The 23,197-nt window shown below is 36.5% G+C and overlaps 1 protein-coding gene across 2 annotated transcripts; it reads right to left on the bottom strand.

Moving 5' to 3' along the window:
• Positions 1–2,019: 2,019 nt before the first annotated feature.
• Positions 2,020–23,042, bottom strand: csnk2a2b (casein kinase 2, alpha prime polypeptide b). 2 transcript variants are annotated; one of them, XM_022683876.2, is made up of 12 exons: positions 22,209–23,042; positions 15,330–15,441; positions 14,430–14,531; positions 12,540–12,590; positions 10,873–10,932; positions 9,556–9,639; positions 8,034–8,144; positions 7,327–7,428; positions 4,879–4,979; positions 4,048–4,196; positions 3,795–3,877; positions 2,020–2,666 (listed from the first exon to the last, which is right to left on the bottom strand). In XM_022683876.2, the coding sequence occupies exons 1-11, from the start codon at positions 22,310–22,312 to the stop codon at positions 3,801–3,803; spliced, it is 1,053 nt and encodes a 350-aa protein (XP_022539597.1). In that variant the 5' UTR covers positions 22,313–23,042; the 3' UTR covers positions 2,020–2,666; positions 3,795–3,800. The 2 variants fall into 2 exon arrangements, with proteins under 2 accessions (XP_022539597.1, XP_022539598.1); XM_022683877.2 differs by lacking the exon at positions 12,540–12,590.
• Between the last annotated feature and the right edge of the window lie 155 nt (positions 23,043–23,197).

Here is a 23,197-nt window from a genome sequence, read left to right as displayed (position 1 = left end):
TGACAGAAAAGGCACCAATTTGTCAGAATATGCCAGCTACTACAATCTGGTGTTGGTGCTCTGGAATTTATAACAGTAAAATCTTTCTGATATAAAATATAAGCGATTAAGTAATGTCAGAAAACAGTTAGCATTCAAGCTAACACACTGCAAGCATACTTCTCTGTTAGTTAGCATTGAGACGCTAGCTGCATTCCAGTGTTTTAAGGTCAAGGTCAACTAAAGACTGAAGTGAACTATAACCATAATCCACATATCATATCAAACCGCAGAATTTATTAATCTAACGAGTACAGTGTCATCCATCTGATATCGAACACAATTCATTAATTCAGCTCAGAAAACACTTAGGATCGCCAGTTAGCTTTTAGGCTAATCTGCCATTTTGGGCTTCATAATAAAAGCCCAGGGCAAAAAAATATGAATTAAAAATATGTATACTAAAATCAATCAACAGCTGTATTGACTAAAATAAAGAACATTCAGAATTTTGTTTGGGCTTTTATTTGGACGTGAACTTTTGTTCAAAATATGGTAAAATATCTAAATTCAGTTAATATTTCCATCTCATTTTAAGCATTTTTATAGTATATTTTAACATTATAGAGCATCTTATTTCAGCTATTAAAAAAAAAATCTTTTTAAAAAAAAAACATGTTTAAGTAGTGCAGAATTTCCTGAAAATAACCTTGGTCATGCGTGAGCATCTTCTATAGTAATTTTGTAATGTTTAAGTGAATAAAGGTGCAGCTACAATACAAGTGGTCTAGTCTTTTAAGAGATACAGAATATTTACAGCATATTTTACTGGCTGATGTTCATTACAGGGACCTTTTAATCTATGCCAAGTATTCATTCTTTCATTTGCTCTTCAGCTAAAATTCTATTTAATTGTAAAGTTTAAAATACGTCGATGTGATTAAATGCAGTTAACACTAATCAGATCATATTGGCCAGTAATGTGATCCAGTTATTACTAATAAAGGAGAAGCAAAACGTAGATGTTTTGAGATGAGTTTTAAAAGCTGTGTTTTTTTAATATATTCTGTAGATAAGACTATTCTGATCTAAAACACAAATCTTTACCTTTTCAGAAACCACACAAGAACATCTGCCAAGTGTTTCTTGAAGTTTGAAAACAACTGAAGGTCACTGAAGGTCATCTGATCATCGTCATTTAGCTTTTTAGTTTAGTCCAAAACTTAAGGAAATATAGGACGGCAAGCATGTTCCAGATCCAGAAACTTCAGTACAACTGCATTTTCTGTCCAAACCTTCCGGTTAAGAAAGGCCTTCATAGGGGTAAACAACCATCTTACAGTAAAAAGAACCCACCCTGCAGAAGTGATGCCGAGACCTACTGCACTACATCACATTCAGAGCCAAGAGACGGGTTATAGAGTTTCTCATCCTCAGCTCTACTCAAAAGAGATCAATGGAGCGTGTGCACTGATGATGCAAAAAGTGTGAAGACAGTGTTTCAGTGCAGAACAATAGGTGCATTATGACAGCTCTCACAGCGGCAGCGGTGTTAAATCAACCTGGCAGCCAGGAGGATCGGTGTCACCCTGCCAAAATGTTACACAACACAGGAGACAAAGGCAGCCGTCAAGTGATGAATATATTAGGCAGCAAGTGAACTATCAGTTTTTGAAGCTGATACCTTGAAGCAGGTAAAATGGGTATGCGTAAGAACTGTAAGACACTTTAGCAAGGACTGAGAACTGAAATGGCTAAATGACTGGGTTAGAACATCTTTAAAACTACAGATGGGCATTGTAGGATGTTCCCAGTATGCAGTGGTCAGTACCTAATAAAAGGGCTCCAAAAAAGGACAAGTGGATGCTCATGAAGGTCCAATATTCCTGCCTACAGAACTTACAGAACGCCTTTACTGGTCTTGTTGAGTCTATGCCTCAGCAGGTCAGGAAAGAAGGTATACACAATAATCAGCATGTGCAGTTCTGTAACTGCTCCCACGAGCATGATAAGAAATAAAAAACCCACTCGACACATCAGTCTAAATAAAACTCATTTATTGTCATTAATATCATTCTACCTAGAGAAAAAATAAAACAAAAACAAAAACAAACAAATAAAAAAACAGGTCCACCATGCCACTTCTGTACGGCGGTGCATAGACACCACACTGGGGTCTGAATACTGACAGACAGACAAACAGACCAATGAGGAAGGGAGGGAGGGGGGAGGGGTGGGAGGGGCTTAATCTGCTCTTCACTCTCCATGCGTAATTAAAGGAGGGAGGGGCTAGAGTATTTGGTGGAGTTGGGAGGGAGGGATGAGAGTATTCAGGGAGGAGGGAGGGGTCAGAGTATTTGTGGGTGGGATATATTTGAGCGACGTATATTCCTTCAGTTTCTCACCTAAAGATAAAAAGGGGCGGGGCATCTTTATGACCTTTAATCCTACAGGGTCTGGAGCCTGCAGAGTTACAGGGGGCAGACCATCCTTGACTGACACGAAGAGAGACAACGTGTGTTTGTGTTGTGGGTGTGGTTTTGTGTACAAGTGTATGCAGGACTGTGCCACGCAGAGAGAAAGGTGTTAACTGGTCAACGCTGCTTTGATCCATCTTCCACTGTACACTTTAAGAGGTTTTTGCCACAAGGGGTAAAAAGTTGAGGTAACACGTTCTTCTCATATTTCTGAAAGACAAAAACAAAGCAGAAAATATAATGATCAATGAAAAACACAGTTAATATCCATAGAACTTACTCTTACTGTTATAAATAATACCTATTTTTGATTTGGTTTCAGATAAGTATAGAACATGCTGCAAAGTTTCAGATAATCAGTATATAGTAGGTAAATATATAGTTAAAAGTTAAGTTAAAAGCTGAGACAATATAAAAGTAGTTAATGTGTTTAGAATTTCTGGCAAGCTTATTAACACTAATAATACCTTTCCAGCACTATACTAACAGTAAACTGATGTACCTACCCAGCCACTAATGAAATAATGTCCTACTCAGGATATTTTGTCGCCCAATCCAATCAGTTTCTTAATGTCAAATAACAATTTATATAATCTGATGGTAAGGACTGATTTATTGAATTTATTAGTAATTAAAAAAAAAAGTGTGTTATAGTTTGTTGAGTATCTAATAATCTGGTATGACTGACCTACCTGACCATTTAGCTTCCAGTTCCTTTAAAACACTGCAGTTAGGTCACAGTGTGTGTGTGTGTGTGTGTGTGTGTGCACATGTGCATGTGGTGGAAGGTGCCACTATTAGGGTTTCTGTGGTGTCTGTGTGTATTATCAAATTATTCTCTACACAGTTCTAAACACAGTTTAGTGGTGGTTCAAGCCCAGATCACTAATTTGGATGGGGACATTCCTAAAGCTTTAGTTTAACTAATGGCGGTTCCTTTTAGGCATCATATAGACCAATTTAAATTATTTTTATAATATTCTTAATTATTATTATTATTATAATATTCTATTATTTTTATTAATATTTTAATCCATAACCACTTGTGTTTTTAAGTGAAAAGAAATGTTACTTTAAGATTTTAATAGTTTTTTTTCTTTAGTTAACTACAGAATTTGAACACACATACCCTGCACTGTGTAAAAAAGTCTTGGCCGATAGACATTCTATTCAACGTCTCTCCTATAAAGTTGCTGTTTGAATATACTTGTTTCTGATTGGACAGCACAGTATACACATTATTTATATGTTAATGTACTTTAAATATTACCACAAACTGACACAAACCTCCTTAAGTCTTTTAAAATGTAACAAAATGAGATTATTAAAATAACACACCCGCTTTCACCGAGCTGCATTAGATCCTCCTGATCCTACAGTGCTGTCTGCATTGGCAAGAGACTGTTCCTTTAACACAGGGTCTAAAGAGAAAACAGCACACCATGGGGTCAGAACCATAATATATCATTTCACAGGTATTACTCAGCTTTTTTGTGTAGATCAATCAAGCAAAAAAAATTAGGCAAGGTAAGTGAAGTCTGCTAGCATGCAAGGTTTAAGGATTTTAAAATATCACAACATGTTTACTCACAGAAGTAGGGGTGCTCCATGGCTTCAGTGGCAGTCAGTCTCTGCTGATGGTCATAGCGCAGCAGTTTGTCCAGCAGGTCTAAAGCCTCTGGACTGACCAGGTGCTGATTCTCTGTCTGGACAAATTGCTCCCAGCGCTTCCGTGTTTGCCTGACAGACAGAGAGACAGAGAGGGAGAGAGAAAGAGAGACAGAGAGGGAGAGAGAAAGAGGAAAACAGAGAGAGAGAGAGAGAAAGAGAGAGAGAGAGAGAGAGAGAGAAACAAAGATGGTTTAAGTCACACAATTCTGGGCTCACAATCACACTCTTAACATTTTTCAGCTGTAACACCCAGTTCACCTCAGCAAGATCTCCTCAGGAAGTTCATTATTTGGATAGGTGAGCTTTAATTAGTATAAACTCTAAAACCTGCAGGGCAGAGGTATTTCAGGATCAGGATTGGGGAACACTGCACTACAGCACAGAAGTTCTCAGTCCCAGGGCAGAAAAGATTCTACAACTACTACTAAATAAAAAAAAAATAAAAAGTGTAAATTACATTAACAATAATGAAAATAATAAATATTCAATAATTAACTGTGGCAATTTTGAATGCATTTTAGGAGATTTTAAAAACTGCAAAGAGCATCAACGCCACATTATTATTTTTAGCATATGCAATTTAATTACTGTATCTTGTCAGTTACCACTTATATTATCCCACAACCCGACACTACAACACTGTGAAACTATGCCGTTACTATGACTCAGCCTTTTACTAACAGATCCCCAGCAAAAAAGTACACAGCCACACACTGCCAGAGCACCTGAGGCGCCCCCTGTTGGTACTCACTGGCCCAGCAGATCCTTGAACCGAGGATCCAGTTCAATGTGGTATTTGCGCAGGTAGCCAAAAAGCTCATCTGTCCCCAGAACTTTGGCAATCCTTACCAACTGCAGAGAAGCCCCAAAAAACAAAACATTAGCATTCCTACTGCTCATATAACCACTAAGCAAAAAAAAACAAACAACAAATAAAAGGTGCATGGCAGGCAATGTATAAGAACTAAAAAAAAAAAGCATAAAAAGTAAGGAAATTTGTATTGCCAATAAATCTTATATAAAGGGAAAGCATGTCAATTTCTGTTTTAAATAGAACCACATTTGTAAGAAACATATATTTGTGGGATGAGCTGCAGAGCTGAGCAGAGTATGTGGGTTGTGCCTAGGGGTGGGTGATATTGCCCCAAAATTATATCACAAGATTTAATGGTATTTAAAAGTACCCATCTAAAAATCTACTCGAGTAAAAGTAAACAGTATTCAATTTAAAATGTACTTTGAGTAAAAGTTACACAGTTACTTTTAATTATTTGATGCAAAAAAGTAAAAACAAAATCATAAATTAAATCGTTTTTAACGAACTATTATTCCACATAATAATTTGGACCTTTCAGGCCGTATTTGTTTAGACCACCCCATAAAACAAGTGGCATAGGTTTCTATGATCCATTTTTTTTCTTTACTATTAAAAAGTTATGGTAATATAGGTGACTATAAACTGTAATTTTATAGTTTTACAGTTCATTATTATTTTTTTGCTGCTATTTACATGTACTTGTGTCAAAATGTACTTAAGTAAAAGTAAAATTACCTATTTTAAAAACTACTTTAAAAATGACAAATTACTCATAAAATCTACTTAATTACAGTAACTTGAGTAAATGTAATTCATTATTTTCCACCTCTGGCTCTTGGAGATATTACAAAATACTAAATTACAAAAATGATCTTGCATTCTTGCATAAGATATGATACACACCCCTACACACCTAACTGAGATATTAAAAAAAATACAAGATTTTTATCAGATACGATCCAGAACGTCATAAACTTAATAATGCACTCCATATATCTCCATATATCCAGGATTAAAGTAAAATAAATGATACTGGACAGATATAATCTGTGTCTAGTAGATATATAATGGGAAATGAGAACAGTGTGTATTTTTCTTTTGCTAAAAACAGCAGAAAAGTAGTGCCCTGATGTGATTAATAGGTGGGTGATATGGCACAATATTTCAAAGTATAATATCATTTACGATATTGGCGATATTAGTGCGTATGATACAATATCATATGGCACACCCTAGTTGTGCCCATGATGAATTTGCCAAATCTTCTCTATCGGCTTATTCTGCCATTGACTTGTTTAGTGCTTGACGATTTCTTGGGGTGTCGTTTTCTTCTTGGGATGCTCACCCTGTCTCTGATATCCCCAGTTATATTAATTTTGTCTTCAGTTTGGAGATACTAGTATTAAGGCTCACTCCAAATAAGGCTGCAACTTGGTTTTACAGAACACCAGCCTGAAGTTTCCCTATTGCACAGACCCCCTCCAGATCGGTCAAATGCGGCTTGCCTATTCTTGGAGAAATTACCATATTGTAGCAGGACCCATGCTCAAAGATGCTGGTACCATCAAGAAAGTACCAGAAGCGCAAAACAAGTGTCAATAGCAACAGTAAAATAAGCTGTTTGGCAATTGCAGAGAAGATTTGGCAATTCTTTCATTGGCCCAACCTCAGCTCTGCTGCTCACCCCACTAATGCATGATCATTACTAGGGGTGTGCCATATCATATCGTATGCGATAATATCGCCAACATTTTTGAATATTGAGAACGATATTATACTCTAAAAATATCGTGCCACTCACCCCCACTTATTACACCAGGGTACTACTTTTTTCACACTGTTTTCATTTTTTGTTATTATATATCTACAAAAGACAGATTATGTCTGTTCAGTATCATTAATTTTACTTTAATCCTGGTTATATGGAGATATTTAGAGTGCATTATGAATCATCATAACATTCTGGATCATTGACTTCTGTTACAAATCTGATCAAATTCTTGTATTTTATTTATATCTCAGGTAGGGGTGTGACATAAATCGTATGCAATAATAAAATGAAATTTTCATTTTGTTGCAGTAGTGTATTCTTAAAAAAAAAATATATATATATATATATATCGCCAAGAGTATCGTTATCGCGATAATACCATGAAATATCGTGATATTATTTTAGTGCCATATCGCCCACCCCTAATCATTACAAATGTAGCTCAATTTAAAAGAAAAAATGTACAGGATTTATTGCCAAGAATCATTAATACAACAAAGAAATAATCTGCAAACACACATTTTCTTACGTTTTTGCCATTTTTAAATAGAAGATACAGTATAAAATAAAAATAAAGCGTATGTCAACAAGACCTGTCGCTGAGCACTTACCTGGTCATAATTGTCTTGGCCATGAAAGAAGGGCTCTTTCTGGAATATCATACTGGCCAACATGCAGCCCAGACTCCACATGTCCAAACTGTAGTCATACATCTGCACAAGAACAATAAGACAAAAATACATGCATTTTAACACACTGATCCCACACAAAGAGGTGACAAATAGAAATACAAATAGTACACAGTTCCAGTCACAAGTTTGGACACACCTTCTCAAAGTGTTCCTGTATTTCTTTATTTAATTTATTTTCTACAATGTAGATTAATATTAAAGGTATCAAAACAAAACCAAAAGTGTTTGTCCTCCACAATCCACTGATATAAACCTTCACAGCATGAATGAAAAGCAGCAACTATTGTTCAGGACCTCCAAAACTCATGAAGACACTGAGATTAAAATGCCAAGAGTGTGCAGATCTGTTCTCAAAGATAAACATGACACCTAGAAGAATCTAAAGTACAAAACATATTCTGGTTTATTTAATACTTTTTGTTTACAGAATAATTCCACGTGTTCCTGTATAGCTTTAATGTCTTCAATATTTAACGGTGAAATGGTGAAAACAATGAGAAGAGGTGTGTCAAATTTTTACTGGTACTGTACATAAATGTAATATAATTACAAAAATATGTTTGTACAACAAATTACTATATACAAGACATTTTGACATTTTGCAGGACATTCACTTCAAAACTGACCTGGTAATCCACCAGCAGCTCTGGACCCTTGAAGTAGCGGGACGCCACTCTGACGTTATATTCTTGTGCAGGATGGTAAAACTCTGCCAAACCCCAATCTATCAGTCTCAGCTAAATACACACACACACACGGGTGAGGTTCACACATTAAAAACAGTGGTTTTATGAACAGCACATCTGTTTCACATGACAGAAAGTTGTTTTCATACTGCCATCTGGTGGACTGTAAGCATTATATAAGTGTCTGTAGACCAGGGGTGTCCAAACTACGGCCCGCGGGAGAGTCTAAGAGCGGAGGGGGTGCGCATTTCTAGCGCAGAAAAACGGGGTAAAAGAGTCTAAAAGTGGAGAGAGTGCGCATTTCTAGCGCAGAAAACGGGGTAAAAGGGTCTAAAAGCGGAGAGAGTGCGCATTTCTAGCGCAGAAAACGGGGTAAAAGGGTCTAAAAGCGGAGAGAGTGCACATTTCTAGCGCAGAAAAACAGGCCAAAGTCTAAAAGTTGCCGTAATTAAGGAGTTTAATATTAAGAGGCATCATGAAATTAAACATCAATTGGAAGAATATTAGTTTACAAAACACTGTCAAAGATAAAGATAGTAAGTAAAGTAAAATGGTGTGTAAATTAAATAATCAGAAAAAAAGTATTATTTAAAGTGGTATATTTCATTATTTGTTAGTGTGGCCCGTGACTTCAAATATATTTCTCCTTCTGGCCCCCAACAAAAAAAGTTTGTTCACCCCTGATCTAGACAATATTACTTTGCTGAAATGTGAACTTCGACCGACTGAACACCTAGTGGCAAATTACTGTTGTTGTTTTAACTGTAATTGAATGTGCACTGTCTTGTACCGTAAATGTGTGTTTGTGTTGTTTAATTTTATTTTTCTATAATCAATTTCTTATTATAATCAGCATCTTTAAACTCTAAGTCTGATTAATCTGAGCAATTTATAAACAATTTAAAGAATGGTTAAACCTTACGAACAACAGGGTTTCCCAAAATCCCATTTATTTTTAAATATGAATTTTGGTAACAAAGGCATATCCAGTTAAAAACTAAACTACAGGTTTACATACATTTATTTTATATCATTAAGCAAAGTATTACAAATAATTCTAATAACTAATAAGTATGAAAATGTTGAAAACGATTTATTTAGTTTATTTCCATTTAAAAGGTTAGTGTTACAAAGTTATCACCCAGTAATACAATCACAAAATCATATGTTTCCCCTAAATGAAATAATTTAAACCCTGGAAACATCATACATCGAAAGACTATGTAATAACAAACATACCACAACTTAAGTTGGAATATTTGTATTCTCCTGCCCCCGAAGTTGAAAGATTTAAATTTTGTTTGCATTGGATGTTGTGTACATGATGCATGATCATGTATTTATAAAAAAATACAGACATTTTGATGAATGTGTCTTACATGTGTCTTCTGTTTTGTATGTATTAGTTTGTCTTATTATCCTATATTATCCTTTGAATGGTATTAAATGGTAAATGTCAAACCTTTCTCAACTGATGATCAATCATGACGTTGTGGGGCTTCACATCCCGGTGCATGATCCCCATACTGTGGCAGTAGTCCAGGGCCTGACACACAGAAACACAAACACACACATTAACCTGAAGAACATATTTTGCTAGGACCACTCCTGGAAATACATTAAAAACCTTAGGAATGTAATCAAACAGATGGATGATCACAAGTAATCAAAAAAAGCTGAACTGCTTGAATTGTTGCACCAGGACTGGCATAAATTATCCAAAAGCAGTGTGAAAGACTAGTGGAGAGCATGCCAAGACACATAAAAGCATGCCAAGACACATAAACATTGGTTTTTAAACTATTAAAACATTAGTGTTGCTGTTTGTAAATTAAATCAAATTGTTTTGTGTGCAAAAAAAAAAAAAGTAAAAGAGCTTTCAGACTTCAAATAATGCAAATAAATGCTCTAGATTACAATATTTTTATTATAAGGCATCTGGGAGAAATATTGACAGTAGTTTATAGAATAAAATAACAATATAAACTGATAATTTTTATGTGGCCTCTGGCATGTTGGAAGCTTTAAAATGTGTGTTTTATTTGATGTGTAATTATTTGTATACCAGTATTCTCTACAGAAATGTATCGATTAATATAACGGGACCCAAATTTAGTGTGCCCAATTTCAAGTGAGTTACTTATCTATATTCCTTTATTCCTCTCTTTCTTTGTCTCTTTTCTTTCTTTTCGATCTATCCACTCACAAAACAAATACTTTTTTTATTTCTCTTTTGTTTCATAGCTGTTCTGCTTTCTTTGTTGTTGTTGTTTCTTTACCCTTTCTCTTTTATTTATATAACTTGTCTTTTTTTTGTCTTACCCTTTTAATGTTCCTCTGAGTTTTTTTTTTTTTTTGGAAGATTTGTATTCACTTCCTCCCCTTTTCTGCCTGTTATTTTGCTTAAATTATTATCTCTCTATTATATGCACAAAGACCACAGAAATTATAACTCTGTATAAACACTAATAAAGCTAAATTAGTCCTCCGAAAATGGGGGGGGTAGCAGACAAAAAAAAAATAAATAAATAAATAAATAAAAGAAAGAACTGTGTTGTCTGGAGCGATGGAGCTCAGTGGATGAGTGGTACACATACTGTCATATTCAACAACAATTCAAAAGGCTAATAAATGATTTCTTAATGCTCTAATGATTGCTGTATGCAATTGAGTCCTAACAGCAATGCTGTACTATCTAGTGTATACAGTAGAGGCTCCCCATTGATACCTGTGATTTTAAGAGTAAATGTATATGTATATTGTGTCATCAGTTTCTTACCTTTAGTAGTTCATACATGTAAAAACGAATGTCGAAGTCTGTTAACTTCTGATACAGCTCCTAAACACAAAAGAGAGGAGAAAGTCGCTGCTGTTAGAGGGTGTGAAGCTGGCCTGAGGCAGTGACTGGTACATAATTACAAGCATATGACTGTAGGTGTCCTGCATATAATCAAGGAAATATCAGCAATTACACACATGAAGTAAATGTTCTTCCTCGTTGCAGACAACATCTGTAAATGTCCTTATTGGCTTGATGAGGTATAACCCCGTGTTTAAGCTAAATATTAAATGAGGTTTCTCCATTACCAGAGTAACCTACATTATAAACTGCACTTGTCCTGCATTGTGCAGCCGTCTGCCAATGGTGCTGGCACCAACAGGTTTTTGGGTCACTCTTCATACAATTCAGATCTCCCTCTCCATGGTTTTTGTAGGTCTCCTAAAATCTTTATGCTGCTGGTGCATGCTGCATGCTAATCATGAACACAAACAGAAACCCTGGCCGTACGATTTGACCACTTTCCAACTGTTCTAACTGATTAAATTACTTCTAAACTCCTCATCAAAGCATAGCATGTTTCATCCCAATCAGCTAATCTCTTTTGGGTGCAACGATTCTTTTGTCCCAGAATGTATTCTGGATGGCACATGTACATTTTTATATTATATAATATTATATTATATATTATATTATATTTACAGATTACTAGTCAACAGTTTGACTTTGTACACATCATCTTATTCAATATTTCTTTTTTTTGTACATACCAGTAGTAAATTAAAACTGAAGTCATCCAGACTAAGGAATATAAGGAATCATGTAGTAAATTAAAAGTGTTAAAAAATCTAAAATACTCTAAAGAATTTATGTGGCTCTCATTTGAAGTGTTGTTAACTTGTGGTTTCTGAGGCTGGTGACTCCTGATAAACTTATGCTCTTCCTTTCCTGGGGCTGTCCTGATGAGAGCCAGTTTCATCATAATGTTTTTGATTGTGTTTACGACTGCACTTGAGGATACTTTCTTTAAATACTTTTTTTAAAGTTTAGGAAGTGTTTTGGATTTACTAACCTTTATTTCTTTAAGTATTTTTTTCTTTACTTAGTTGAGTAGTTCTTGCCATAATCTGGATTAGAACATTTCTCAAATAGGGCTTTTCACTGTATACCAACTCTACCTCTTTACAACTGATGCTCTCAAACACATTAAGAGGCTAGAAATTCAAGTTCAACAAGTTCAGCACAGCTGTTCCCTGAAAGCCATTCCAAGTGATTAATTCATAAAGCTGACTGAGAAAATTCAGCCAAGATGTGCAAAGCTGTCATCTAAGTAAGAGTTTTTTTTTGAAATATTGAAAAAAATATAATAATTTAAGGTGTCCAAACTTTTGATTGGTACTGTGTATATACAAAATCACACATTATAAACACAATTTGAGAAGGAAATTGTTTGCATATATTGTAAACAGTTCTTACTAAACAACATGAACCCCCCAGCATCTGACATACATTGCAGCTGACCACTGATATGGGTTAAACTAAAAGAAATCAATGTGCGATTCAATACATGTAATACAGGTCTGGATTCAGTCCATCAGCCAGGCAATAATTTATAGTAATATAAAGCTGCAATCATAAGTCATAACACACTGAGACAGTGATTGTACCTTAAAATCAGTATTATTGATGCACTCAAAGACAAGCGCGGGCGTTCGAGACTGCAGGCGGATCAAGCAGAGAGGGGGAGAGAGACAGAGAGAGGGAGGGAGGGAAAACATCATTATTGTATTATACAATAAATTATATTGCATCATTATTATATACAGCAAAAAAGTAATCATTAACAGAAAAAAAACTTAAAGTCAAACAACATAATTATCACCACCACCACCCTCCTGCATTAGCATCATTTTCCAACCAATCAATAAACTCATCACCAATGCAGCTTTAAATTGATTCAACACAGACTGGATCATCTGTAAATGCACTTTGCTGCATTTGTAAAAACACATGCAAAAGACCTGTTAACAGAAATATTCACTGCCCACCAAAACTGCCTGAACATCTTGGGTCCTTCTGAAATGTTCTGAATAATATTGTGAACTTGTATAGTATGTTTACTGTTTAGAAAAAAGTGTTTCTATGCAGCCTTAGTTCACTACAAGAGTTTCAACACCAAACCTAAAATTCCTCCATCAAAGCGTGTTCTTGCTATGAAGAGCAAGTTGCTGCACAATTTTTAAATCAACTTCAGGGCTTTAATTACTGTTTTGTGGATGACCACTCCACCACAGCAGCAAATAAATTCAAATATAGCATTTATTACTGTCCGTTGTACTTAACTAGTGGTCATTTTCTAACCACAGGGAAAAAAAAAAAAAAAAAAAAAAAAACGCACCAAACTCTCACTGGGGAGGTTTCTATTATGGGTGTGTTTGTGCTGTTCTTTAGTTTCTATAATACTTATACCACAATCCTTTGCAGCTAATTGTGTTAGCTTTTAAAATTTTCTCTTTTTAAAAGCATATACTATGACTATATTATGAAAATATTAGTGGTGTCAATCAATAAAAAAAATGTATCGGATTAATCACAACAATATTCTGTGATAAACTGCAATTAACCGTGCTTGTTCTTCTTAAGACGCAGGTTTTTATATTAGAAGTGTCAATTAAACTACTAGTATATACTTGCATGTTTAAAGGGTGATAAAGCCAACGTGGGGCACTGGAATAAAGAATGCATGAAAAATTTTATACAGAAAACTTGTTTTTTTACTTTATTGTAAACATCTCCCTGGTTGTAAGGATTTCTTATTTAGAAATAAGCAACTAAGCAAACCAGCCAAACGGTGGTTTAAACACCAGAAACAGCAGAGGTTAAGTGTTAAAAAGAGCTGACATCACAACAAGCTCTGTGCTTTGGCTTAGCTCTCATAATAAAGATTATAATAAGGCTGTTTTTACCCCTGAATGTGCAGACCAGGGTCCGCAAGCAAAGTTCATGTCTTCGCTACATTGTATACTCTACAGTTTAGTGAGCGGACTAAAGAACTTTGCTACATCCCATCGTCATCATCTACGTGGGCGGAGTCTTTCTATACTTAATTTTAATTGGTTTGTATATTGTTATTTGTGAATACGGCAAGTTGTTTGCTAGGTGTTGTGCTAAATTCTAGCTTTCTGTCAGAATCTGACTCCCTTTTGTGAACTCGAGCCCCGCAGCAGAATGAGTGTAAAAGATTCTCATCAGTTTTTTTATTTTTGTTTATAAATAAGGGTTAATCTACTGTTACAGTAAATAAAATAATTCTCAGTCGAAGCATTTGTATTTACACTGCTGCGCAACACGTCTACATGCCAAGAGGAGATGGATTTCAGCTCAACACCGATTCTTTATTCCTCTGGTTTGTTTAAAGGCTGACTTAACTTTTGTTAACTACCCGACAGGGTAGGTGTGATAGCTTTAGACACTTAGCAGTTTTAAAACAAGCTCTTATGTGTTCAGATATAAAAGAGGAGTGAGACAGGAGAGGAGGGTAAAGACACAGAACATACCACTGGGTCCTTCACAGTGTCCACCAGACGAATAATATTGGTTCCCCCTCGTAGGTTCTCCAAAATCTTTATTTCTCGCTTGATCTTTTTCTTCTTGACAGGCTACAGCAGAGAGCGGAGACAAACACGCTGTATCAGAACAGGTCAGAGAAATCACAGAGAAAGAATGCGGAGTAAAATAAGAAGGATCACACTATTCTAAAATGTCCTTTGTTGAAGCTGCCACACCTGATCACAGGTAAATAAAAAGGTTTCCAAACATCCTGATCTAGGGCTGGTGCTAGACTTTTGTGTGGCCTAAGCACAAATGCTTTACTACATTTGCCATCCCAATAATTCAAATTTTTACAGTATTGTTACTGTAAATATATATATATATATATATATATATATATATATATATATATATATATATATATATATATATATATATATATTGTATACTGTAAATATACTGTATACTGTAAATATATAATGAATACTTTTGCTATAATGAATATTGTAAGAGTTCCATAAGACTGAAGGGGTGATATTTGATATATCTTTATATTTTTTTATTTTATAGGAGTCTAAATTAGGGTCTGTATTCCATTCCGTTACTGGAAAACATACTTGGAAACATACTTGAAGTTTTTTAAGATATTGCTGGTTTTATTTTATAGCACCTTGATTTTATTCTTTAATAAGTCTTTAAACTTATTACATAATGTTTAAAACAGAGGAAACAGATGAATCAAAACCTTCATTCTCTGACAGTGAAGGAAAAATTAATGTACAATTACAACCCTAAATATATGGCATTCTGATTACACCAATACAACTGCTCCAAAATCAATTTAGATTGACTTTCAATGGAAAACTGAGAAGGTTTTTCTCCCGTCTCTTTAAGGTAGTCCTCACCTTCAGGATTTTCACCACCACTTTCTCGTTGTTGTTGATGTTTATCGCCTCAAACACCTCGCTGTATTTCCCCCGGCCGAGCTTTCGCACCAGCTGGTAATCCTCCTGGTTACTGCAAGAGAGAAACAGATAAGAACCACAATAACTACAACAACAATCAACAACAATAAGAATATCTGTAATGAAAAAAGCAGCAGCAGCCAAACTGCTCATTTTAATTCACTGTTCTCAAAAGCTTCATCACCACACACACACACCAAAGCGACCTGGAGACAAAAAACCCATCCGTCCATCTGCAAAGGGGCCGAACCAGCCTTTTAGTCACTCAGCCAGTGAGGGAGCGACACTTCAGCCAACACACGCCACCAAACGCAGCATTTTAAGTGCCAGTCCACACTGCCTGTTAGATTGCCTGACCATAATAACGGAGGTCAAAGCCACCATTCTGTCAGTCCATCGCATCCAAACGACCCCCGCCCCCAAAGGCCTGTTCATCCACACTACGTTTCATTTTTCCCACTCTTACTAAATATATGCAATTTACTACAATTAAAAGCCAGATATCACTTTCATTTTCTCCACTGTAATTCATTTACACACATTTTTACGTCCATTATTTTTACTGTCAATAACCATTTAAAGGGTCAATATCCTACATTCTCCTGTGTTTTACATATATAAAAACTATGTTTCTTGCTATGGTTCTATTACTGTGCAATTAAAAATGCAGTACACAATCCTGTATTCTGCCACTAGATGATGTTGCACTTAAGCACATGCATCTTGTACCAAAACAAATGTTTTAGTTTTCAGCCACAATCTTTACCTTCATTTCTGTCTTTCTTATCCCAAGCTAAGCTTGACTGCTAGCATAGAGGCTAATGTGCTCCACATCAATTGCCCCACCTGTTACCACTGTGGCCACACTGCTCCAAATCTCAAACATTTAAAAAAAGCTGTATATCAACATACTGTTGGACAACCTGATGTGCTTCTTCAGTAGTGACCCAGTATTTGCATCCACCTATACATTATGTACAGCCCCAGTTTTGAAATGATGGTTTGCTCAAAGCTTCCACAGTTTGGGGGTCGGAAAGCTTTGAAGATTAGGAACGAAGGGTCCACCTTTCACAGAGGGCCCCAGCGCACTAAATTCTACATGGGCCAAACTAAGAACCGGTGACAACAACAAAACCAGATTGAAAAAACTAAAAACATCATTCAAGATTTTATATTGGTGCACAATTACCAGCACAGCTGACTTCCTGTAGGGTGTAGTTAGTACAACCCAATGGGTAGGGCTACATATCCAAATTCAATACCAAATTCAATCCTGTTTTCGATTCTTTGCGTGAAACGTGCATAAATGTGCCAAAAGCAGAGAGCGCCCACAGCAATGTTTTTTATTTTTATTTTTTGGTTACAATTTAGAAGAAGGTATATAAAAAAAAAACATTGTTTGGTTATCTGTAATAAATTCAAATTATTGTATCTGTACCGATAGCGGAAATTATAAAACGATACCCAGCCCTACCAATGGGTAACATTTCTCTCAGGGAATTTTTTTTTTTCCAAGAAATATTTTTACCACAATTAGTGATTACTGGACGAGGACAATCGCAGACAGAATTGTAAACTGTTTCCAAATGATAACGAATGCATCAAATTTGCTAAAAATCCCAAAGTTGTTTAAAGTTGTTTAAAGGTTGTAGCACAACAAGTTAAATATATGTATACATATGTATACATTAAACATATGTATTAAATTTGGTGTTTGAGGTTAAGATGCCTCTATTCCTGTGAAACTTGGCCACTTACATAAGCAGACAAAAGGTCTAGAAACCTTTAAAAATCAATGTCTAAGACGCATTCAAAAATAAAATGGGACGACTTTGGTCACAACATGGATATTCAATGTAAATGTTGCATAAAAGGACTCCTTTCTGCTACGCTTCATGCTAGGCTTTGGAAATGGCTTATTTGTTAAAGCTCAGCCTACTGACGAATTCAGAGCCTGGATGGAGAAAGCCAATGGACATTGTGACGGTGTGGATTTACATGAAAATCGCCAAATAACAAAACTATTTAACTTGAGCCACAAAGCTTTTGACGGGTATTGGCTCAAATGCCTTGATGACATCATCACAGATCGACATCAATAGCGTAGAATGGCCGAAGTTTTGTACATCACTTGGTGGTGCTACAAACCAAGAAGCAGAAGAAGACTAAACACCTTAACCCAGATTTAAGTGTGTGTGGTGATTAAGGGCTGCAGTTAGCATCATGCTAATTGGTGGGGTTATAAGCTTACATTGCTTGTTAGCAACATTAGCCTTGTTGCTTCAGTGTCAAGCTAAAGAAGCTAAACTCCAGGCACTGAACACGCTGTTGCTTACTAACAGAATGACACTAACAGCACACCATGATTTAATGCCAAGCTGTTCCTTTAAGGGGTTCCAGAATGAAGCTTTGTGGGCGTTACGCATGCAGTAGTGCTGCAGATACAAGCTGCCTGCATCCACCCATTCATCCATCCATCCATCCATCCATCCATCCATCCGTGCGTCCATCCAACTACATGTCAGTTCCTCCTTCAACTTGATCACTTCATCACGCAGAAGACTTGCGCTGTTGCTTCTGCTGTAGAAAGTGAAACGTGCAGCGCACACACACCCTTGCCACGCAAAACAGCAACAATCAAATGCAAAAATCCCTCATACTGTACACACCCACATACCAAAGCCTACTGCTGAGGTCGTCTGTCCGTCACTCAAACCAGATGTCTATTCAGACAGACAACAGCATAAAGAAACCTGTCAAAGTGTTGAAGGAGTGCATGCTAATACAGCGTGCATGAAAAAAAAAACTGAATCACAATTCAAAAGTCAGGAAACACTGTATAATACTAGACATAAAGAAGCCTCCGTGCCTTCTAGGTTATTAGAGGGGGGTTTATGATGTCTAGAACTTAAATATATTTAGTACAGTGCAAACATTTTAAGCACCCAAATTAGGGCTGCACAATATTATGTATTATATTTTATATATAATATTATTATTATTTCAACATTGACATTGCAATGTACCCATGTGCAATTGTCACATCACAGGATTCATTAACAATAATATTTGACCTGTCATGCAATAAATGAACATGACCTCAATAATTTTTGATAATCGTGGTATCGTCTATTGTGTTTTTTTTGTATGTTTGTTCAAATATATAACAGTGAACAGTATTTTGGCCAGTCATGCAATACCAGACCAATGCTTCAAAATCTGTGAATCCATATACACAGTTTGGACTGCAGCAGACGAAAAAAAATAAAAAAAGGTATATATATATATATATTACCCCATCTATGATTAATTACATTTTTTTTGTCTTTAAAATGTCAGCTGATGGCAACCTACATGACCAGGATTCGAACCAGCAATCTCCTGATCATAGTGGCAGCACTTTGCCCACTGGACCACTCGTGCCCTAAAAGGTGGAGTTTAACAGTTAAAACTCTTATTGCTGAGGGAAATTATTTTTAATAATATGACCAGGTCCTTAAACATCTGCACAGAACTGTGAGTACAGTAAATGTGCTGTGCTGTTTGAATAAGGCACAATACAGGGCCACCAATAAGAACAGTGCTCATTTCAGAGCACTTTTCTTCAGTGCCTTAAAAAAAAAAAAAAAAGTATTCAGACATATTTTTCCAATTTTTTTTCAAATAACCCATGCAAACTTAAATACATTTTAGTGGTAGACCAACACAAAGTATCAAATAATTGTAAAGTGAAAAAAATATATATACATGTTTTTCAAAATACTTCATACATAAAAATTGGAAATTGTGGCATGCATTTGTATACAGCCCCCTATAGTGTGGAGCAGTTTATAAAAAAAAATTCCCAAGCTATAAATATATCTGTTTAACCCTATATAAACTGCAAACCTTCCAAGATGTGGCCACCCACCTAAACTGACATATCTGGGAAGAAAGCATTAATTACAGAAGCAGCAAAAAGGCATATGGTCACTCTGGAGGACCTGCAGAGATCCTATGGACAGTTTCTCCCACCTGAGCTGGACATTAGTCATCTTCTCCACAAATTTGGCCATTATGGAAATGTGACAAGTTGAACTTTTTGGCCTAAATGCAAAACACCTAAAAACCTAAAACTGCAATCTAAAACTTTAGACTTGAGACTGGGGCGGAGGTTCATCTTCCAGCAGGACAATGACCCTAAAACCTCCCAAACCCCAAACATCATCCAATCTGACGGAGCTTGAACTATATTGCAAAGAAAAAAGCAAACAAAAGTGCAACATTTCGGCCCGTAGATGTGAAAAGCAAATTGGAGCAAAAGGTGGTCCTATAAAGTATTGACTCATAGGGGGCTGAATACAAATGCATACTACACCTTCCAGATTTTTATATATAAAAAACTTGAAAACAATATATTTTTCACTTCAAAATGACCTGATACTTTGTGTTGGTCTAGCAAGTCCCAATAACTACATATAAAACATTTAACCTTTGCAGATGTAAACAAAAAAATATGAATACTTTTTTAAAGCACTGTATGTATATACATTTGTGCTGGTTAGAGGTTCTGGGCTTTGATAACAGATGGAGGACACTGTGCTGTTTAGATTAGAAGGTTCTGGGGTTTAATAAATGGATGGTGCTGTGCTGGTTAGATTAGTAGGTTCTGGGGTTTGATAACAGATGGATGGTGCTGTGCTGGTTAGATTAGTAGGTTCTGGGGTTTGATAACAGGTGGATGGTGCTATGCTGGTTAGATTAGAAGGTTCTGGGGTTTGATAAATGGATGGTGCTGTGCTGGTTAGATTAGTAGGTTCTGGGGTTTGATAACAGATGGATGGTGTTGTGCTGGTTAGATTAGTAGGTTCTGGGGTTTGATAACAGATGGATGGTGCTGTTCTGGTTAGATTAGTAGGTTGCAAATGTTACATTTGTTACCAAACAAATGTTTTACCAGTTTTACCAGTCTCTCTGCAAATTATAAATATGTGTATCCACTTTGGCAGATATATAGCCTACATGTTTAATATTGGATATTGGTATTGGACCAGAATTCCCAGAATCAGTGCAACCCTACTCTAATATAAACATTTGAGAACAAATCAGCTGACAGGCGTTCACAGTTCTTTCTCCCGTCACTGTGGCCTACTATTATAAACATCACTTCCAAAAATTCATTTAGCCTAAAAATCTCTGCCCCATATGAAAAACAGCTTAACTGTTGGGTATTCAATAATGTTTTTAGCAAAAGAAAATTTCACAGAAAATTCTCAATTCCCTTGACATATCTATTAGAATTAGTATCATGACATTCTGGATCATTGACTTCTGTTACAAATCTGATCAAATTCTTATTTTTAATATCCAAGTTAGGGGTGTGCCATATCATATCGTATGCAATAATAAAATTACATTTTCATTTTGATGCAGTAGATCATTCCTGAAATTTTTTTTTTTTTAATTCAGTGTTTTATCATAACGCCAAGAGTATCGTTTTCGCGAAATTACCATATTTTATGGCCATATCGCCCCCCCATTAAACAGATAATTAAACAGACAGACAATTTTTTAGACATATGAGATGGGCACCTAGACAGGTTGCAAAACAGATAAATGGATAAGTAGGCAGATATACTGACAGATATACAGACAGATAGACAAACAGTCAGATGGACAGGCAGACAGACATACAAACAGATAGAGCAAAACATAGATAACCTGTTAGACAAATAGAAAGCTATAGAGTGTTAAACACATAAACTGACTCTTAGACAGACCAGCATGACCAACACACACACACAAACACACACACTGTTTAACCAATTAAAGATGAATTATCTACCCATTTGTTCCTTAATCAGTCTATCTGTAAGTCAGTCTATCTTTTTTACCATCTACCTGTCTTGGTTTATCTGTCTACTGGTCCTCAAGTCAGTCAGAGCAATGACAGACTGTCAGCAAAAACAGGTGGCAAAAAGAGAAATACAGAGATAGATTGATATGTTGGTAGATATACTGACTGATGGACATATGGACAAACAGTCATAGATGGACAGGTAGACAGACAGACCTACGAACAGATAGAGTAAAACTTAGATAATATGATGGACAAATAGACAGCTATACAGACTGCAAGACACATAGACTTATAGACAGGCAGATAGATAGATGGAAAAACAGATAGATAGATAGACATACAGAGAGATAGATATACTGGCAGATAGATAGACAGACCTACAGATAGGCAGATAGAAATATAAATAAACAGATGGATAGACCTATGTATAGACAGACAGACAGACAGAAATATTAATAAATAGATGGATAGACCTATATATAGACAGGCCTATAATTAGACAGGCCTACAGATAGACATACATAGATAGCTAGACAGACAGACAGACAGACAGATCTACACGTAGACAGATCAATAGAGATTGATAGATAAATCTACACATAGATAGATTGATAGATAGACTGACAAAAAGATATAGATAGAGATAGATAGATAGATAGATAGATAGATAGATAGATATAGATTTAAAAACAGCAGAGAAATATACCTACTGACAGACAGACAGATTTAAAAACACAGACATAAATATACAGACTATCTACATATACTGTCTATCTAAATATAAGTAGATAGACAGACAGATACAAAAACAGATAGACAGATACATATACTTATAGATAGATAGATAATTCCCTTTAATTGGCTAAACAGTGTTGTCGTGCAGCAGCAGGTTTTGGGGGTGGAACACAGAGGCATGAATAAGTAAAATACTACAGATTTTACGCGGGAATGTGTTTTTAGGGTTAAGGCTGGTCTCTCACCTCCAGCTGGGCACGTGAGCCTCATAATCCCAGTACTCCCGGCTCTTCAGCGTGTTCACATCGGCGTACACTCGGGCTTTACTGCCGGCCACCGGGCCGGGCATGGCGGGGCTCCGGGAGAGGAGCTAACGGTACAGCGGACAGGGCTAAAGCCGCGGAGCCGAGCGAGAGAGGCGGGCAGGAGTTGGTACAGATGGAGAAACGGGGCTTCTTAACGACGAATCAGCAAAAGTTAATAATTATAATAAAAAAAAACAACTCAATTTAAATAAAACAAACCACCAGCGTGTGTAAACCCAAACCCAGGAGGCAGGCGGGGGGGTTTACTGGTCAGAATATTTCAGGATTATACCCCCCCCCACCCCCAGCCAGCTTCAAATCCCAGATCCGAACTGCGGAGGTCCAGCGAGAAATCCCCCAGCAGCACCGAAATCAGAGTAACTGTGCCGGAGTGGTGAAGTTGGCGTGCAGCAGCAGCAGCGTTAAGCCCTTCGCTTCGGTCCAGCCGGCTGGAGAGAGATAGATAGATAGAGAGAGAGTGAGAGAGAGAGAGAAATAGAAAGAGAAATAGAAAGAAAGAGAGAGAGAGAGAGAGAGGGAGAGGAGGAGTGCAGACCGTTGCTGCTAGCTGGCCTGCTTTCTATCTCCACCACAGTACGGGGGGCTGGGGGTCGTGCAAACCCGTTGCAGTCCCATGCAGGAGCTCCAGCGCTCGGTAGTAGGGCTTTATTTGTGGAGAAAGTCTCCCTGCGCGACTCCTGCTCCGCTCCGCAGGGACACAGATCGCAGTACGGTAACCTGGAAGAAGACTAGCGTCTGTGTACTAGGAAATAGTCTCTAACGCCCCTACTGCGCATGTCTGCAAACTGCTGCCACCCATCTTAGTATTTCTAGGGCGCGTTCCATTCTGTAGCGTGCGCCCTACTCACTACAACTCACTACTACACTTCTCACTAACTTTTTGAATCCATCTTCAGCTCTGGAAAAAA

Source organism: Astyanax mexicanus, chromosome 10 (assembly GCF_023375975.1).
Source record: "Astyanax mexicanus isolate ESR-SI-001 chromosome 10, AstMex3_surface, whole genome shotgun sequence".
NCBI lineage: Eukaryota > Metazoa > Chordata > Actinopteri > Characiformes > Acestrorhamphidae > Astyanax > Astyanax mexicanus.
This window is presented reverse-complemented; position numbering and strand designations above follow the sequence as displayed.